Source organism: Mesoplodon bidens (genome assembly GCF_964165515.1).
Source record: "Mesoplodon bidens genome assembly, chromosome: 14".
Lineage (NCBI taxonomy): Eukaryota > Metazoa > Chordata > Mammalia > Artiodactyla > Ziphiidae > Mesoplodon > Mesoplodon bidens.
Window position 1 is genome coordinate 66,368,862 of NC_138170.1, and position 16,954 is coordinate 66,385,815.

A 16,954-nucleotide genomic window follows, 5' to 3' on the forward strand; every position below is an offset into this window, starting at 1 on the left:
TTTTAAAATGCGTTACAGAAAAAAGACTTCAGTTCACTTTTTCACCTGTGGAAAAGGGGGACTGTGCTTACCCATAAGGCTCTGTCTGAATTTCTAAAAAATGTCAGAGACAGAAAGGAATTTCCCGGGCTTCCCTGGTGGCGCAGTGGTTGAGAGTCCGCCTGCCGATGCAGGGGACACGGGTTCGTGCCCCGGTCCGGGAAGATCCCACGTGCCGCGGAGCGGCTGGGCCCGTGAGCCATGGCCGCTGAGCCTGCGTATCCGGAGCCTGTGCTCCACAACGGGAGAGGCCGCAACAGTGAGAGGCCCGCGTACCGCAAAAAAAAAAAAAAAAAAAAAAAAAAGAAAGGAATTTCCCTTAGAACTTGCGCCCCTCCCCCTCTCCCATACTGGAAAATGCCTAACACGAACTGAGCTTTCGTGTTCAGTGTCCCACAGACACTGCTCCATTCGGTTCTCACAGCATCCTTGCCACAAACAGCATTGTCGTTACTCTCCTGTCACACACCAAAGAAAGAAATTAAGCAGATTTATCCCTGCCATGTTTTAGTTTGGACCCAGAATTGGAGCTTTCGGCCCTAACTTTGGTGTCTCCACAACAGACTGATTGTATTCATATTCGCTCTTTCATTTCCTGAACCTGATCCTTCCACCAAAATCACCAATTAAGAGATTTTGCCAGTTGAACAACCATGGAAATGTACTTAGTGCCAAAGACCTATGCACTTAAAAATGGTTAAAATGATATGTATATTTTACCATAATAATAAAAAAAAATTGGGGGTTGGGGAGTGCAGATTTTGCCAGGTTGGGGATAATTAACGAAGTCAAAGTTTGGCAGAAAATAGCAAGTTTGTTTCTTAGGTGTAACCATATTTGGTGGTACTCATGGTCCCTGAATCATTAGAATGCACCCTAACTGGCAGTCCTAAGTGGGTGCCTGAGGAGACCCAAACACCGACATTCCACCCACAGTAACGGTCCTGTTAAAAGAAGGGTCAGGGGACTTCCTTGGTGGTCCAGTGGGTAAGACTCCGCGCTCCCAATGCAGGGGGCCCGGGTTCTATCCCTGGTCGGGGAACTAGATCCCACATGCGTGCCGCAACTAAAAGATTCCATGTGCCACAAAAAATGAATAAATATAAATAAATAAAAATAAAATAAAAGGAGAAGGGTCAGAGCAACACGCAAGGAAGCCAAGAATTCCAACCCCTTTAGTACCGACTACACACTGTCCACTAACCATCCAATTCATGTCTCTATTCCAATTCCACACTCTGGTGCAAAGATAATCTTCCAGTTATAAAACTGGTTTTTACTGTGTGACTTTCCTGTGCAAAAGGAGACATGTCACCACCCAACATGAACACTGCTCCACTGGAGAGGTGTAGTGTATTTCTATTAATAAATGCACCATTTAAATACCAATTTCTCTTGGAAGCCTGGCTGATGTTCTGACTGTATGAAACTATTGATACATCAAGTCTAGGGACAAGGACAAAATTACGTTTCTGAACCTGTGGAAGTAGTGGCCCAGTTCTGGACCCTCATGCCCGCACAGGGTCAGCTGAGGCAGCCAAGTTGTCTCGGATTTCAGCGACTACACTGCCAGACAACCACATCCCTTCCCCTCTTTCAAACTAGAACAAAATAAAGTACAAGGACAAAGCCAAGGCTGTAACAACATGTTTTCCTACATACTTATTTCCATTAGGAAATACTTTTTAAACTTTAGCGTCCAAAAAGAATAATATTTCCTTGGTCTTTAAGCCACTATTACCTGGAAAGAATATGCCAGGTAATTTTTAAGTGGTAACTTTCAACTTTTGGATTTTCCATTTGACACCCGTCACCTGCTAAAGTGCGATTTATAAACACCCTGTTCTCAGAACTATTTTCATAAAATTACCCACACGTATATGAATATCCATTATAGTGCTGACAAGTACAATTCCATTTTCTCACACCAAGTCAGCCAGCACTGTACAAAAGAGAGAGCGCCACCTACCCTCTGCTTTCTTCCTTACGGTGTTCCTGTTCGAATGTTGCCTGCTCGTCCGTTTACACCGCTGTGGTCTCTCGCTGCGCCGGCTTTGTGATCCAGTGTACAGCTTGGACACATGATGAGGGACAGTGCCTAGGTGCCACAAAGGCACCACAACACTACTGCATTAAGAGAACAAATTTTATGCCTGAGTAGCCTTCCAAGAAAGGACCAACAAGCAGTCACATGAAGGGCATCACAAAAGCCACTGCTGCCTGGAAGGATCCACCAGTAATACCAATTACAGCTGAAAGAAACTACAGCTGAAGGATGTCGAGAATTAAAAGAAAATGGTAGGGCTTCCCTGGTGGCGCAGTGGTTGGGAGTCCGCCTGCCGGTGCGGGGGACACAGGCTCGTGCCCCGGTCCGGGAAGATCCCACATGCCGCGGAGCGGCTGGGCCCGTGAGCCATGGCCGCTGAGCCTGTGCGTCCGGAGCCTGTGCTCCGTGATGGGAGAGGCCACAACAGTGAGAAGCCCGTGTAACGCAAAAAAAGAAAAAAAAAAAGAAGATGGTAGAGTAAGTAAACCTCCATTTCCCCTACCTCACCTTCCCCCTTCGTGTCCGTTGGGGTTTCTCCTCTCCTCCGACGCTGGGTGCTCTTCCTATGCACAGTCACTCCCTGGAGAAGCTCACCCAGTCTTGTGGCTTTACTGACCCTCCATCCAAACTCACCCCTCCAATCAACTGGGTATGGACTTGCATTCCTAACAGATATCTGTAACTTAGTATGTCCACAATCCAATTCCTGATCTCCCTCCCCAAAGCTGCTCCACCCACAGCTTCATCCTGGTGCTCCAGCAAGTCATACCCGACTCCCCCCTTTTCCTCACACCTCTCGGAAACCCAGCTTGCTCTAAACTAGAAACAATCCCCGAAACTAACCAACTATCACCGAGTCCATTACTACCACCCGGGCCTAAGTCCCCATTACCTCTCACTCCGTTCCAGTCACACTGGTCTCCTCTCATGGTTTCAACACATCACACATGTGCTGGCCTCTGCTCATGCCATTTCCTCTGCCTAGAACACTCTTCCACAGATACCCACTTAGCTAACTTCTTCACCTCCACCTAGTCTATGCTCAAATCTCATCTTCTCAATAAGCCCTACCCTGATCACATATTTAATTCTGCAACTGCACTCCCTAATCCCAACACCCTTACTCTTTTACCCCCGGAAGTCACCATCTTCTAACATACTATACAGAATTCATTTACTCCATATACCTTGTACAGCTTATTACCTACTTCTGATAGAATGTCAGCTCCTTATTAATCAGTTATTCACTGTCATTCACTGTTACTCAGTGATGTATATGTACCAAGCAACTGACTAATCCCTGAGAGAGTAGGCAATCAATAAATGTTACATCAATGGACATTGAGAATTTACCTCCACAAAAATTTTAACAGCCTTACATATATAACATCAATGTACCCAAATTATCTCACTACCTAGATCCCTTTTTTTTCATTTCTATTCTTTCTTTTTATTTATTTATTTTGGCTGCATGGGGTCTTGGTTGCAGCATGCAGGATCTTTCGTTGCGTCATGCAGGCTCTTCATTGCTGTGTGCAGGTTTTCTCTTTTCTAGTTGTGGCGCACAGGCTCCAGGGTGCGTGGGCTCTGTAGTTTGAAGCATGCAGGCTCTCTCGTTGAGGAGCACAAGCTCAGTAGTTGTGACACATTGGCTCAGTGGCCCCACAGCTTATGGGAACCTAGTTCCCGGACACGGGATCAAACTTGGGTCCTCTGCATTGGAAGGTGGATTCTTTACCACTGTACCACCAGGGAAGTCCCTAGATCCCATTTCTGACCCTCAAACATACCTCTGCACTAAGACTTCAAAAATCCCAAACCTGAAGCCTCAATATCTACTTACATCAAAACATACTAATATACTCATCTATGCCCAAAAAGAATTTACTTTTACAAATTAACCTCAAATATCACCACCTATTTAGTATTCTTGCCAAAAACATTAAAATGAGAATCTAATCATAAGGAAGCAATCCAACAAACCTGGACTGTAGGACATTCTGTAACACAGCTTAATTTATGTTGGCTTACTTAAATATCAAAATCATGAAACACACATACAAGGGGGAATGGGGAATATTCTGGATTAACAAAGCAATGACAACCAAATATAATATGTGATCCTTGATTTGATCATGAACAGAGGGTTAATTATTAAAAATAAAAAAACTAGGAAGAAAAATTAACCTCAAAAAAAGACACCACCACATACTCAAAACTTTGTTGTCTGGATTAGGAGTTGAATACCCTGAAACTAGAAAAGTCTTTGTAACAAGTTTGTAATTTAACTCTGGATTTGTCTAAAACAAGAAACAGTAAGCAAATACTACCGTTCTCTAGGTAGAGCCAGGTGCAGGGTAATTCTGACCCAGGCCACAGGACACGGCCTGAGCCATGGGCACATGCACCCTTGTGACTGCCACCGCAACCTCAGGTGGTGGGAGCGCGGCCCTGCCAGGCGGGTCAAGAAACAACCACTAGCTCCTAACAAAGTTCTTGGTTCCTTCACTTTGTTACAAATGCTAGATTATCCAAAAGGCCTTGAAAACATTTACCCATTAATGCTAGTGGAGTAAGATGATTTTTTTAAAACCTTCACACCACAAGCACAAACCTGTGGCTGTGTTCCCCTACATATACCACAAGACAAGCACTGGGTAAAGATGAATATTTATTCACTTTACAAAGAGAATGGTATTAAATTGCCATAAACAGCTCCATTTATAGACAAATATAACTATACATTACACCAGTAGCTGACCCTAACTTTCCCAAGATGCTCTATATGGCTCCAGCTCTATTAGTTGAGCACAGAAATCTGTCTGCCACCGATATCGTAAGTCCCTCGGAGATAATGGTTTTATGTTTTACATATTCACAGGTGGGAAAAATAAACCCATCTCCCCAGCCCTTTCTTACAGTTGAGCTTCCATCTGCATGTTCCCTAGAGAGCACTAAGCAAATACTGGCTCATTCTTTAAAAACAAAACAAAAAATTACTGATAATTTGAAAAGGCTTTTGTAGCACACCAAAATACTTCTTTATACATACATAAAAAATCTTGAGTCAGATTTATTTTAAGGTAAACATACCCTAACACTGCCAAGAGTGGGTAATGAAAAGGAACACATTAAATTACGGAATTATAAAAATATTTTCTTTGGAAAAAAATTCCAAGGTTATCATTAATATCTAAAACCAAAGAGGAAAAATAAACAACTGTTCTTTGATCCATTAGTAATTTAAATAAAAATGAAAACCTCTTCAAAAGCAGCTGTAACTGAATCTTTTAAAAAGTTGCAGGTAATGAGCACTTCTAAATCTATACACTGATGATTCTTTACAGGCAACTTGCAGTCAAGAAAAATCCTTAATATGGCTAATTCTTTAGTTTTTTAATTATCATAATTTTTCTGTGTTTTAAAAAAATACTTCACATGACAGCTTAAAAAATAAGTGGTTGTTTTTGGGGAAGCACTCCAAATATTCAATCTGACTCAAATCAGATTACCACAGTCAATAGAGAAGCTAGGGATACTGGTGATTTTATTTTTTTTAGTCACAATCATTTTTACTCCAGTTTTTAGTTTATCCCTTCATATTTTATGAAAATGTACCAAATTAAAATTTTTTCACTAGTGCTGCTTCATACCAGGATGTGATGAAAGATACCAACCTGAGATAAGAGCTGACTCCTTCACAAAAGTCCAGTTCTTGAACCCTTACATGGGAAATGTCTTTATCTTCACTTACATCAATTCTTGGCATAATCAATCATATCGGGATATTACATTATAAAAATATACCATATATTGGACACTCATGTCAGTACACTGCAGAAAATGTATCTATTTGCTGTGTAAAGTTTATTAACATTTGAATGAAACTCTTATTTACACAGTTAAGTCTGGGGTGCTCAAGACAGCAAAGTGGCATGGGAGCCACCATCAGGAATTTGGAAATGTGCAGCGGTCCTTGGCATCTGTCACAGAGACAACCCTCCATAGGAGAACTCGGCAGCAGTGGGTAAGGTGAGCCAGTTTACATAGTTCATTTGACTTGTTCTTCTCTGTTCATTCTTCTTCACTTTCATTTTCAGGATCTAAATCAGAATCTCCATTTAATTCCTTTTCACTCGCCACATCTCTGTCCTCACCATTTTCTTCATCTTTTTCTTCAGCATCCTCTTCTTCCTCTTCATCAACATCCTCATCTTTTTCACCTCCTTTCTCTTCCTCATCTTCATCCCAATTATCCTGGTAGAAATATTAAGCAAGGAAAGCATGAATGAAGGCCTCGTTCTTACAGGGTACAAAGATATAAGGCAGATTTATGTACCAGGAAACAAATTACTCACATCAGAATCCTTCTCTGCTATTTCATCATCAGACTCCTCTTCAGAAGATTCTGTAAGGAGGGGGAAACAAGCTTTAATTTTGTGATCAAAGCAGAGGACATAGCTCAGAAAGCTAAACAGAATCAGATTCCTGAATTTATTTTTAGAAATATATTCAGCTATCATCCATCTAAGAAGGAACATTGTTTATATTCTTATCTGCATAAAAGTACATGTATTATACTTCTCCATCAAGATCTCATTGAGCAGGACAAAGTATCAAAACCCTAACAAAATCCCATCTAAAACACTAAGTCACTGTACATTAACTATACTTCAATTAAAAAAATAATTAAAAAAAAAAAACTAAGCTGAGGATGTGGAGAAAAGGAACCCCTGTGCACTGCTGATGGGAATGTAAACTGGTTCAGCCACCATGGAAAACAGTATGAAGACTCCCCAAGAAATTAAAAATAGAACTGCCATATGATCCACCAAGTCCACTTCTAAATATATACCAAAGGAAACGAAATCAGGATCTCAGATATAACTGCACTCCCATGTTCGCGGCAGCATTATTTACAATAGTCAGGACAGGGAAACCACCCAAATGTCCACTGATGGAAGAATGGATAAAGAAAATGTGATACACACACACACACACACACAAAATGGATTATTATTCAGCCATGCAATAATAGGAACTCCTGTCCTTTGCAACAACATGGATGGACCTTGATGGCCTTGTGCTAAGTGAAATAAGTCAGATAGAAAAAGGTTAATACTGTATGATCTCACTCACATATAGAATACAGGGAACAGACTGGTGGTTGCCAGAGGTGTCAGATAGGGGTGGAGGAAATGGGTGAAGGTCAAAAGACACAAACTTCCAATTATAAGGTAAGTCAGCCCTGGGTAGATAATGCACACCATGGTGACCACAGTTACCAATACTGTAACGTTTATTTGAGAGCTGCTAAGAGAGTCAATCTTAAAAGCTCTCATCACAGGAACAAAAGATTTATAACCATGTGGTGATGGATGTTAACTAAACATTGTGATGATCATTTCACAATATATACACATAGGATCATTATGTTGTACCCCCCTAAAACGAGCACAATGTTATATGTCAATTATATCTCAATAAAACCAGGGGGAAAACAATCACAAAAAGTATAATTAATTCAGGAATGCTTTTATGTTCTTCAGTTATATTTTATAGCTTTCTCTATAAAGGTTTTGTTTCATTTTTTAGAGGTATTTCTAGGTACTTCATAGTTTGGGTTGCTGCTGTGAATGAGATCTTTTTTCCTAAGACATTTCTAACCGGGACTTTATGGACATACAATACATTATTGGGACATAATAATGCTACCGATTCCTTTTTGCTAGATCTTGGTATACAGTAAACTTGCTATCTGAATATTTCAATGGTGTGACTAGATTACCAAATAATGAGATGTACAAAGATGGAATTTCATTGAATTATTTTTCTATATCTATTAAAATAAAAGACAGTGTTCATGATAACCTGTTAACATGGTAATAACTACATTAACAGACTTCTTGATGCTAAATCATCTTACGATCTTTAAATAAATTCTACTTGGTAATGACATATTATTTTACTTAAGCACTTCTGTAATCAATCTGCTACTTAGGATATTTGAGGATGGCCTGAGATGTTATTTTCTTGACTATACTTGTCCGGTTTTGACTCATAAAATGTCTAAATTGTACGTGACAAAAATGACTTGTTCCCTAAAGATTGATAAAAGTCACTTACAAAACCTGTGTCTGGTACCCTACGGGGAAAGGTTTAGATTAAATCAACTTAAAGCTATTAGCTTGTTCTAGGTTTCTATTTCTTTTTATTTTTAAGTCAATTTTGGTCATTAAAGTTTCCCAAGAAATTACCTTACACCAATCTAGGTTTTTTGTATTGGCATAGTTTGTTCATAGTGTTCTTCAAATCTCTTCCATACCTAATGCCCTTTTTTGTTTCTGTATTATATTTGTGCCTTCACTTTTTTTTATTTGATCACATTTTTGCCAGTTTTGCCACAAGCTTGCCCGTTTTATTAGGGAAGGTGTGTGTCAAAGCATGATCTTCTCACACTGACGTTTTTACAAAGTCACAGAACTGAGTCAATGTGAAAAACTAAATGTTTAGCCTATGCCCCAGGCTTTACCTTCTTCATACACCAACTTTGCCTTCTGTGCAGGACAAGTCGGTCCCTTCGTTTTTTCTGATGCTGTAACCTGAAAGATAATCAAGTGCTATTGTGAAGTAGAGTGTAAGTTTATCTCAAGTATCACAACCTTCCCCAACAGTAAACTCATCCTCAACCACTATAATGGATGACCTTAATACGATGTAGATCAAATACAGGGCAAAAGGCATATTCGTCCAATACAAGAAAGAATTACTCCGTAAAAGCTGAAAATGCTTCTAAGGTAATCCAATTTCTTTCTGCGACAAAAAGCTGTAGAAATACCGTGACTCGTTCATAGCACCACAACCACTCTAACTGTATTAACACCTGAAATATGACGGTGAGAACCTCCGAGTTAAAGCTGCCACTGGCAGAACTAAGTTTACTTACTGTCAAATACATAACATTTCCTAGTCAAAGCCTAGGTCCTGATTCACCAATTTTCTGCTGAAACAGGGTGCTTTCAACATTCAGGTAAACAACCCTTATTCCTCTCTCCATTCTTATCACATTCAAAAGTTTAGCACAAAACAATCTGATTTACTCACCTGTGTGATTAGAAGGATGAGCTTTCCGTGAAGGTGGGAGAGTTTCTGAAAAGTTTTTACTCTGCTTTCCATTAACTGGTACAGTGTCCCCAGCTGGGGTACTAGGTCAGGCAACTAAGGAACAACAGCAACAAAAAAACTGATACTTTGATACTATTATAATAAAACATGGATAACAAATATATAAATCATGCTCAGATATGCCTGAGTATTCAGCCCCCAGCAAATGCTTGCACTTCCAGTGGCAGTGGCTGCTTGTTACACAGCCTAGCAACATCTCAAATTTTCAGAGGCCTTTACTGTCCTAACAGCAAAAAAATAATACATTAAAAAAAAATAATCATGCAAGGTCAGAAGGAGAAACTGCAAGGAGAGACAAACTGCAGGGTGGGACTTCTTTGTGTTGATCATATTATTTCAGAGAACATCAATATAAAGGAGACACTAACTAAAGAGTAACCCCAAGCACATACCTCTGGGGGAAAAGGGGCTTCACTCTGAAACTTCCTCTCTGATGATATCACACTATCTACCTCCATTAGGTCCCAGCAGCTAGAGGAAGCTTTTCACAGCTTCCAGAGACCAGCAGGACAAAGTGACAGAATACAAAGCTGACCTTATGGTATTTCAAACATACTTCCTGTTAATTAACCCTCTGAGTTATACTTCAGAAATTAAAGCAGGAAATTATTTTCTTTGTCCCTCCAGAGCTTCAGAAAAAGGGACCCCACTCTTTGCCCTTTAGTTAGCCTTTACTTGCCCTCCTATCTCTGACACGAGAGTAAATAAGAGTGTTTCATTCAAATGTTAAACTTTAAACAGTAAAAATGAGAGTGTCTGTACATTACTAAAGCCCCCATGCCTAGCACAGTCCTTGACTTAGAGAAGGTACTTAAAGATATCTGATAAGGAAGGAAGAAATGAAGGAAAGGTGGGGGGAAAGCACTGTTTCCTGAGGAGAGAAAACTGTTTTAGGCTGGAGTCCACCCTGTACCATACTTCCATGGTCTATTTTGCCCTGACCTAGAATGTTATACGACTACTGCTCCAGTAGTTATAACTTAGGGGTTGGTTCCAGAAGGGATTTCACTACAAGTCCTCCTAGGGCTCTTTTTGCTTCTAAGCAATTCACTGAGGTCACAAAATGAGCGTCGTCCTATGCTTGTGGTAATCTTTCCATGCCCATCACCACGCCACTCAGACACTGCCCCCAATCCAACTCCCAAGATTTCTGTAAGCAGGGAAACCCAATATGCATTCTTCCTGTTTCCTATCTCTTCCCCGCATTTTAACATCCTGACAGAGATCTCCACAGACATACAAAGAACGAACTGCCGAACTCAAAACAGGTTAACCAATGGTTTTTCCTATCTCAAACTACTGAAGGAAAAGGACCCTGAGACACAGAACAGGGACAGTGATCAGGCAAGAACTGGATGAAACTGTTAAGAAGGGAACAGCTATAGTTTAAGGAGTAATTAAAAATGTTCAACTATCCACTAAAATCTTTCAAGAAAACCTATTGTAAGGTCCTAGATAACCAAATAAAAGAACGAGTCAACTGCATAATTTTATTTCTAGCTTAAACTGTAATTAAATTGATGATGTGCAATAACCCAGCTCATATTGTGACATATAAAACTGGTGTTTTTTTGGTGTTGCTTTATGATTCTATGCTCCCTCCCTTCCCTCTGTATAGGTAATCAGGGGCTGACAGTAGCCCCAGCAAAACGTCAGGTATTAAGATACTCACTTCATTTTTATCACAAGGTGATACAGACATGTTAGCATAGATATAAACTTCAAAAAGCTACTAAGCTTTTAGAAGAGGACGGGAGAGATACATACAATGTAAAGGTAATTTTGCTAAACAGGTTATGTAGATAGAAAAACACCTGAAGGCTAGTATGTAACTTTTCTCCCTTCTGTATTTTTCAAGCTTCTCTACAGAATATATAATTACTTTAAAAATCTGGGCCAAAAAAGGGCCAGTTTATAAAAGGTAACAATGATGACAACATGACATTGCACCTGGGGAAAAAACAAATTCTTTAAAAGCAGCAGCTGATGCTTAAAGGGTAGATGGAGAGAAAATGGTTTTAAGCCATCAGTTGATAATCCTTACCAAAGCCAAACTGTTCAGCAACTACAGCTGAAAAGACTTACTGTGGATAAGTAGGATGCATGGATCGTTAACACACATTTTAGCCACTGAACCATTATAACAGCACTGGAAAAAAAAAAACAAATCAACTAATATTCACAAATTCAAAATTAAATACAACAGAGTTATAAAGATCTAGAAAATGACTCTAATAAATAAACCACTGTGAATATGACAGTCGTTCATTCTTTCACTGGGTCTATTTGAGGTCTGTGTAATATACTCATCTTTTGAGGAAGGGAGGGGGTAGTAGGATGGAGTAGATAACAGGACAAAAATCCCTTCCTCTAAAATAATTCAATTCCAGATATGAAACCTATGCTTTACTTTGTAATTAGCTGATACCAAGGCAGTAAACTGGGCTCAGCTGACTTTGCGTTTTAGCTCAGCTGACTTTGCATTGTATACTCATATCTGAGCCCATCATCTGCTCATCATCAGGTACAAACAGCAAAAGATTTCCACACCAACATTAAAAGACAAATATAGACCAAAAATGTAAGCCGGGCCTGATTAATGAAATCTTTAGATTTCCTCTGTGAGCTCCAAAGGCTAATGGAGCCTATCACGAAAAAATATTTAGAAAAGAAAAACTGTATTATAGACTCTGATAATACTATAGTACAAACTGAGATCTTTGAGATATCAACACCCTATATAAATATTTAATCATCAAATTAGCAAAAAAGACCCACAAAATTTAGTTATATAAAATCTTTCCTTGTAGTATCTTAAGCAACTACCAGAGGCTGAGCAAGTTCTACAAATGACCAGTTTTACACATCGTGATTAGGCCTAAATTATTAAATAAGACCAATCCATTAAATGACCTGATATAATAAAGCTGAAAAACCTCAAATTTTCTGAAGGAAGGGAAAAACTATAATACAATCTGAGAAATAAGAATCATTCAATTTAAAACAAGTGCAGAGAGCAATATCTGACACTTTGAGTTTTACTAGTTAGAATTGGAGGCTACCTACTATGTAATCTCATGCTGCCAGACACTGCAGTTTTTAAACAATCACATTTAAAATATTTATAAAATCAAAGCAATTTAAGTCGCCTAAACATCTTACCTATTAGGATGTCCTTGTAATCTCTTTGTAAGCTGAGGAGAAAAACAGTATTAGCAACAGTACTTCAGAGGCAGCCAATCTCCATGAATTCCCATGATAACACATCCATAAGAACAAAGGAAAAGAATGACTGTATTAGGAAATCATTATTCTTAAATTTCCTAACTCCTAAATGTTCAACCAATTTAACATAATCTAGGAGTACATTCCCAAAATAAAAATAATTATCTGATAAAAATCTAGGCTAGGATTTATATGAATGAATGTCCAGAACAGACACAAAGACAGAAAAGAGATTAGTGGTTGCCAGAAACTGGGGGGTAAGGACAAAGGGGGAGTGATTAATGGGTACAGGATTTCTTTTTGATGTGGCAATTGCACAATCTGTAATATATTATAAAACACTGAACTGTACACCTTAAAGGTATGTAAATTATATCTCAATTTTTTAAATACATAGAGAAAAATCTAGGTTAGGCCAATTTTGTCTGAGTAGATCTAGTGATCATCTATCATCGACTCTAAATACCCTGGTTGCTTACATACTGCAAGTCCATTTCTCTGAATACTGGATTTTGTCTTTGAGTCATAGCATTAGGACCTTAACATGAGAAGCGTACTCAGTTACCTCTTGCAACAACGGAATGACAGCATGCAGGGGCATCCTTAGCACAGTTCTCTTTATTAGGTTTAAGTTCCTAGTTTGAAGTACTTTCTGTGAGAGAAAAAACAAATGTAAATAAGCATACTCAGAAACTAAGGACACTACAGGGAATACTGTCACTAAAGATCATCTTAAAAACCAAGCAATACTGAACTGTAGCAAATAAAGGTTGGGACTAAATGGAGAATGTTATATTATGTCTTCTGGCTATCAGACAAGTACAGTGTTCAAGTATCAGGACATTTACTCTATTAAACCAGTTTCTGCTCCACAAATTCTAAATTCTTATAAGCTAATTTTTGATATAAAACAGAAAAGAACACCTCTAGACATTTAAATACAGGTATATACACCACTTTAGAGAAGTTCTCAAACCTCTGTTTTATGACTCTTGTCATATCAACACAAGAGTGAGCGAAACACACTAAAATCACTTACTAGGAAACATACCTTTTGAATGTTTTTGACAAAATTTTAAGCCAATCAAAAGATCATATAGGGCCTCCCTGGTGGCGCAGTGGTTGAGAGTCCGCCTGCGGATGCAGGGGATACGGGTTCGTGCCCCGGTCTGGGAGGATCCCATATGCCGCGGAGCGGCTGGGCCCGTGAGCCATGGCCGCTGGGCCTGCGCGTCCGGAGCCTGTGCTCCGCAACGGGAGAGGCCACGACAGTGAGAGGCCCGCATACCGCAAAAAGAAAAAAAAAAAAAAAAAAAAAAAAAAGATCATATAATGAGTGCTTGAGTCAAAAACCTTAAGGGTGAAACACAGTCTCCACCCCACATTGTATGGATAGAAAAGGAGATAGAGCAGATTAGTCCAAATTCTGGCAGGCCTTTCTATTTCTCAAAACCCCACCCAGATGCTTCATCTATAGGAGAGGGTGGGAAATGAGTCCTTTCAGGTTTCCAAATCCAGATACCCCCTTCCTCTTTAATACTTTTAAATATTTATCTTTCAAAAGGGTTTACTACGAGAGGAACTTCCCTAATGGTTGGTACATGCTATGTTTTGGCTGTTGTTGCTATAAAGATCGTGTTCAGGATATGAACAGTAGAGGTATTACAGGGCAAAAACATGGAAAGTTCATTTTCAACCTACTTTAAATGGTCTTAACATACCCTTTCCAAATTCCCTATGGATTTTATTTGCTTGTAAAAATATCTTTACACCAAACCCTTCTTAAATCTATCATCAAGTACTATTTAAAAACTATCACTGACATAATTACAAAGTTTATTATGCAAAAGAAAGATTATGTATTTTTATACATAATCACTGGGGAACTGACGGATGGACTGTCCTAATATTGTCATTTTCAAATAATCAGAACACAAGATTCAAAGCAAAGTATGTTGAGGACTTAAACAATAATTCACAAGGTGTCTGATGATACTAAACATCCCTCGATAAGTCTTTGTTATAAATCAGTTATCACAAAGTTCCAACGATGTAAAAGTTACAGGGAACATTGTCTGAACTAGTCTACAAATATTTTTTTTTAAAGTGAAGTACAGTTGCTTTATAGTGTTGTGTTAGTTTCTGCTGTACAAGGGAAGTGAATCAGCTATAGGTATACATATATTCCCTCCGTCTTTGACCTCCCTCCCACCCCTCTAGGTCATCACAGAGCACTGAGCTGAGCTCCCTGTGCTATACAGCAGGTTCCCACTATCAATTTTACACATGGTAGTGGGTATATGTCAATCCCAATCTCCCAATTCATCCCACTCCCCCTTCCCCCCGTGTCCACACGTCCGTTTTCTATGTCTGCATCTCTTTTTGTTAAGGTACTCAGTTTTCACAGCATGTTCACCAAACTACCAGGCTTCACTGTCTTAAATGGCCAAGTAGAATAGTAGCACTTTAGGTCAAGGAATACAGTCTTGAACTTGCTGCTGCACATTATTTATACCAAAAGCTTGTTTAAGAAACATAATGTAGGGCTGAAGATTTGAAAAATACGTGGTTTGTGAAATCCTCTAGTGCTCTAAATGTTAAGTGGTCAGATAATTTGTTGTCCAAACTGGGACACTTCTGTGAATGAAAGAAGTCACTATTAGTAATTACACCAAGTTAAGAGGTGTAAACCAGAACTGTCATAGGCAAATAATGGTTATGTATGGCCTAGCTATTTAGAAGTTATTCCAAACTGCAGGACAGAAAAATTTAACAAGCTCTCAGATAATCCTTATGCTCACTAAAGATAGAGGTTCTATGATAACAATTTTCAAATTAAAAATACGCAAAAAAAATAAGTTATCCCAAACCAAGCAAAATGATAATGAATAGAGGAGTTAGCATTATTAACTTCTGCCAAGACTATAAACCACAGCTATAAGTAGCAAGATGATGATACTGAAGATGGGATTTTTTTAAAAAAAATTTACTGTATTATAACTGAAACATAACAGTGCACATTTAAAGTGTACTATTTGATCAGTTTGACATACATATTTACCCACGAAACAAACACTATAGGGCTTCCCTGGTGGCGCAGTGGTTGAGAGTCCGCCTGCCGATGCAGGGGACACAGGTTCGTGCCCCGGTCTGGGAAGATCCCACGGGCCGCGGAGCGGCTAGGCCCGTGAGCCATGGCCACTGAGCCTGAGCGTCCGGAGCCTGTGCTCCGCAACGGGAGAGGCCACAACAGTGAGAGGCCCGTGTACCGCAAAAACAAAACAAAAAAACCCAAAACAAACAAACACTATAATAAACATTCTATCACCCTCAAGTCTCCTTGGACCCTTTACATTCTATCCTTCCCTTCCACCCCACTGTCCTCAGGCAACCACTGAACTACATGTTGGTTTGCATTTTCTAGAATTTTTCTATAAATGAAATCAAACTGTATGTACTTTTTTGTCTGGCTTCTTTCTCACAGCATAAGTTTGAGATTCATTCATGTTGTTGATGAAGCAATATACATTCTTTACATTGCTAGATAACAATTTATCCCTTCACGTGTTCAGGGTTCTTTCCAGTTTGGGGCTATTAAAAATAAGGCTGCCATGACCATTAGTGTACAAGTCTTTGTATGAACATTTGTTTTCAATTCTCTTGGTAAACACCTAAGAGTAGAATAGCAGGATCTTATGGTAGATGTGTCCTTCACTTTTAAGAAATGGCCAAACTGTTCTCCAAAGTAGGCGTACCATTTTACATTCCCCCCAGCAAGATATGAGAGTTCCAGTTACTCCACATCCTCCCCAATAGATGTTACTGTCTTAATCAATCTATAATGGGTAGGTAGTGTTATCTCACTGTGGTTTTAATTTGCATTTGTGATGATTGATGATGTATAATACCTTTACATGCATTCACTGGCCACTGGAATTCTTTTATGAAATATGTGTTCACGCATTTACCAATTGTTTTTTATTTGAGTTGAGTCTCACTACTGAGTTAAGAGTTCTTTATCAATTCTGGATATAAATCCTTTGATATATAAGTTGGTTTTTTTTCCCCAGCCTGTGGCCTGCCTTTTCATTCTCCTAACAGTGTCATTTCAAGATAAAAGTTTTTAATTTTTATTAAATCCAAATGACCAATTTTTCTTTAAGTGTTTCATGCTTTTTGTGATGAACCTAAGAAGGCTTTTTCTGTGCAAATCTGCGTAACATTTTCTCCTATTTTCTTCTAGAAGTTTTGAGGGTTGGTTTATACATTTATGTCTGTGACCTATTTTTGTGTAGACTTGTGTAAGATGTGAGCAAAGAGTTGAGATGCATTTTTTTCCATATAGATATTCAACTGATTCAACTGCAACTGCTGAAAAGACTTTGCTTTTCCAATTGACTCAACTTAGAAGTACCTTTACTGAAAACCAATTGCGTGTGGTCTATTTCTGGACTATTT

At 39.0% G+C, this 16,954-nt stretch overlaps 1 protein-coding gene across 1 annotated transcript in view; it reads right to left on the reverse strand.

Annotated features, from left to right (window-relative positions):
- Positions 1-4,744: 4,744 nt before the first annotated feature.
- Positions 4,745-16,954, reverse strand: part of WDR43 (WD repeat domain 43) — a 50,404-nt gene continuing 38,194 nt past the window's right edge. Inside the window, exons 12-18 of the mRNA XM_081253803.1 lie at positions 13,062-13,148; positions 12,434-12,465; positions 11,357-11,420; positions 9,191-9,304; positions 8,619-8,688; positions 6,445-6,494; positions 4,745-6,343 (exon numbers count right to left, since the gene is read on the reverse strand). Of these exons, the coding sequence (XP_081109929.1) occupies positions 6,161-6,343; positions 6,445-6,494; positions 8,619-8,688; positions 9,191-9,304; positions 11,357-11,420; positions 12,434-12,465; positions 13,062-13,148 (600 nt within the window). The 3' untranslated portion in view covers positions 4,745-6,160. The remainder of the gene's footprint in view (positions 6,344-6,444; positions 6,495-8,618; positions 8,689-9,190; positions 9,305-11,356; positions 11,421-12,433; positions 12,466-13,061; positions 13,149-16,954) is intronic.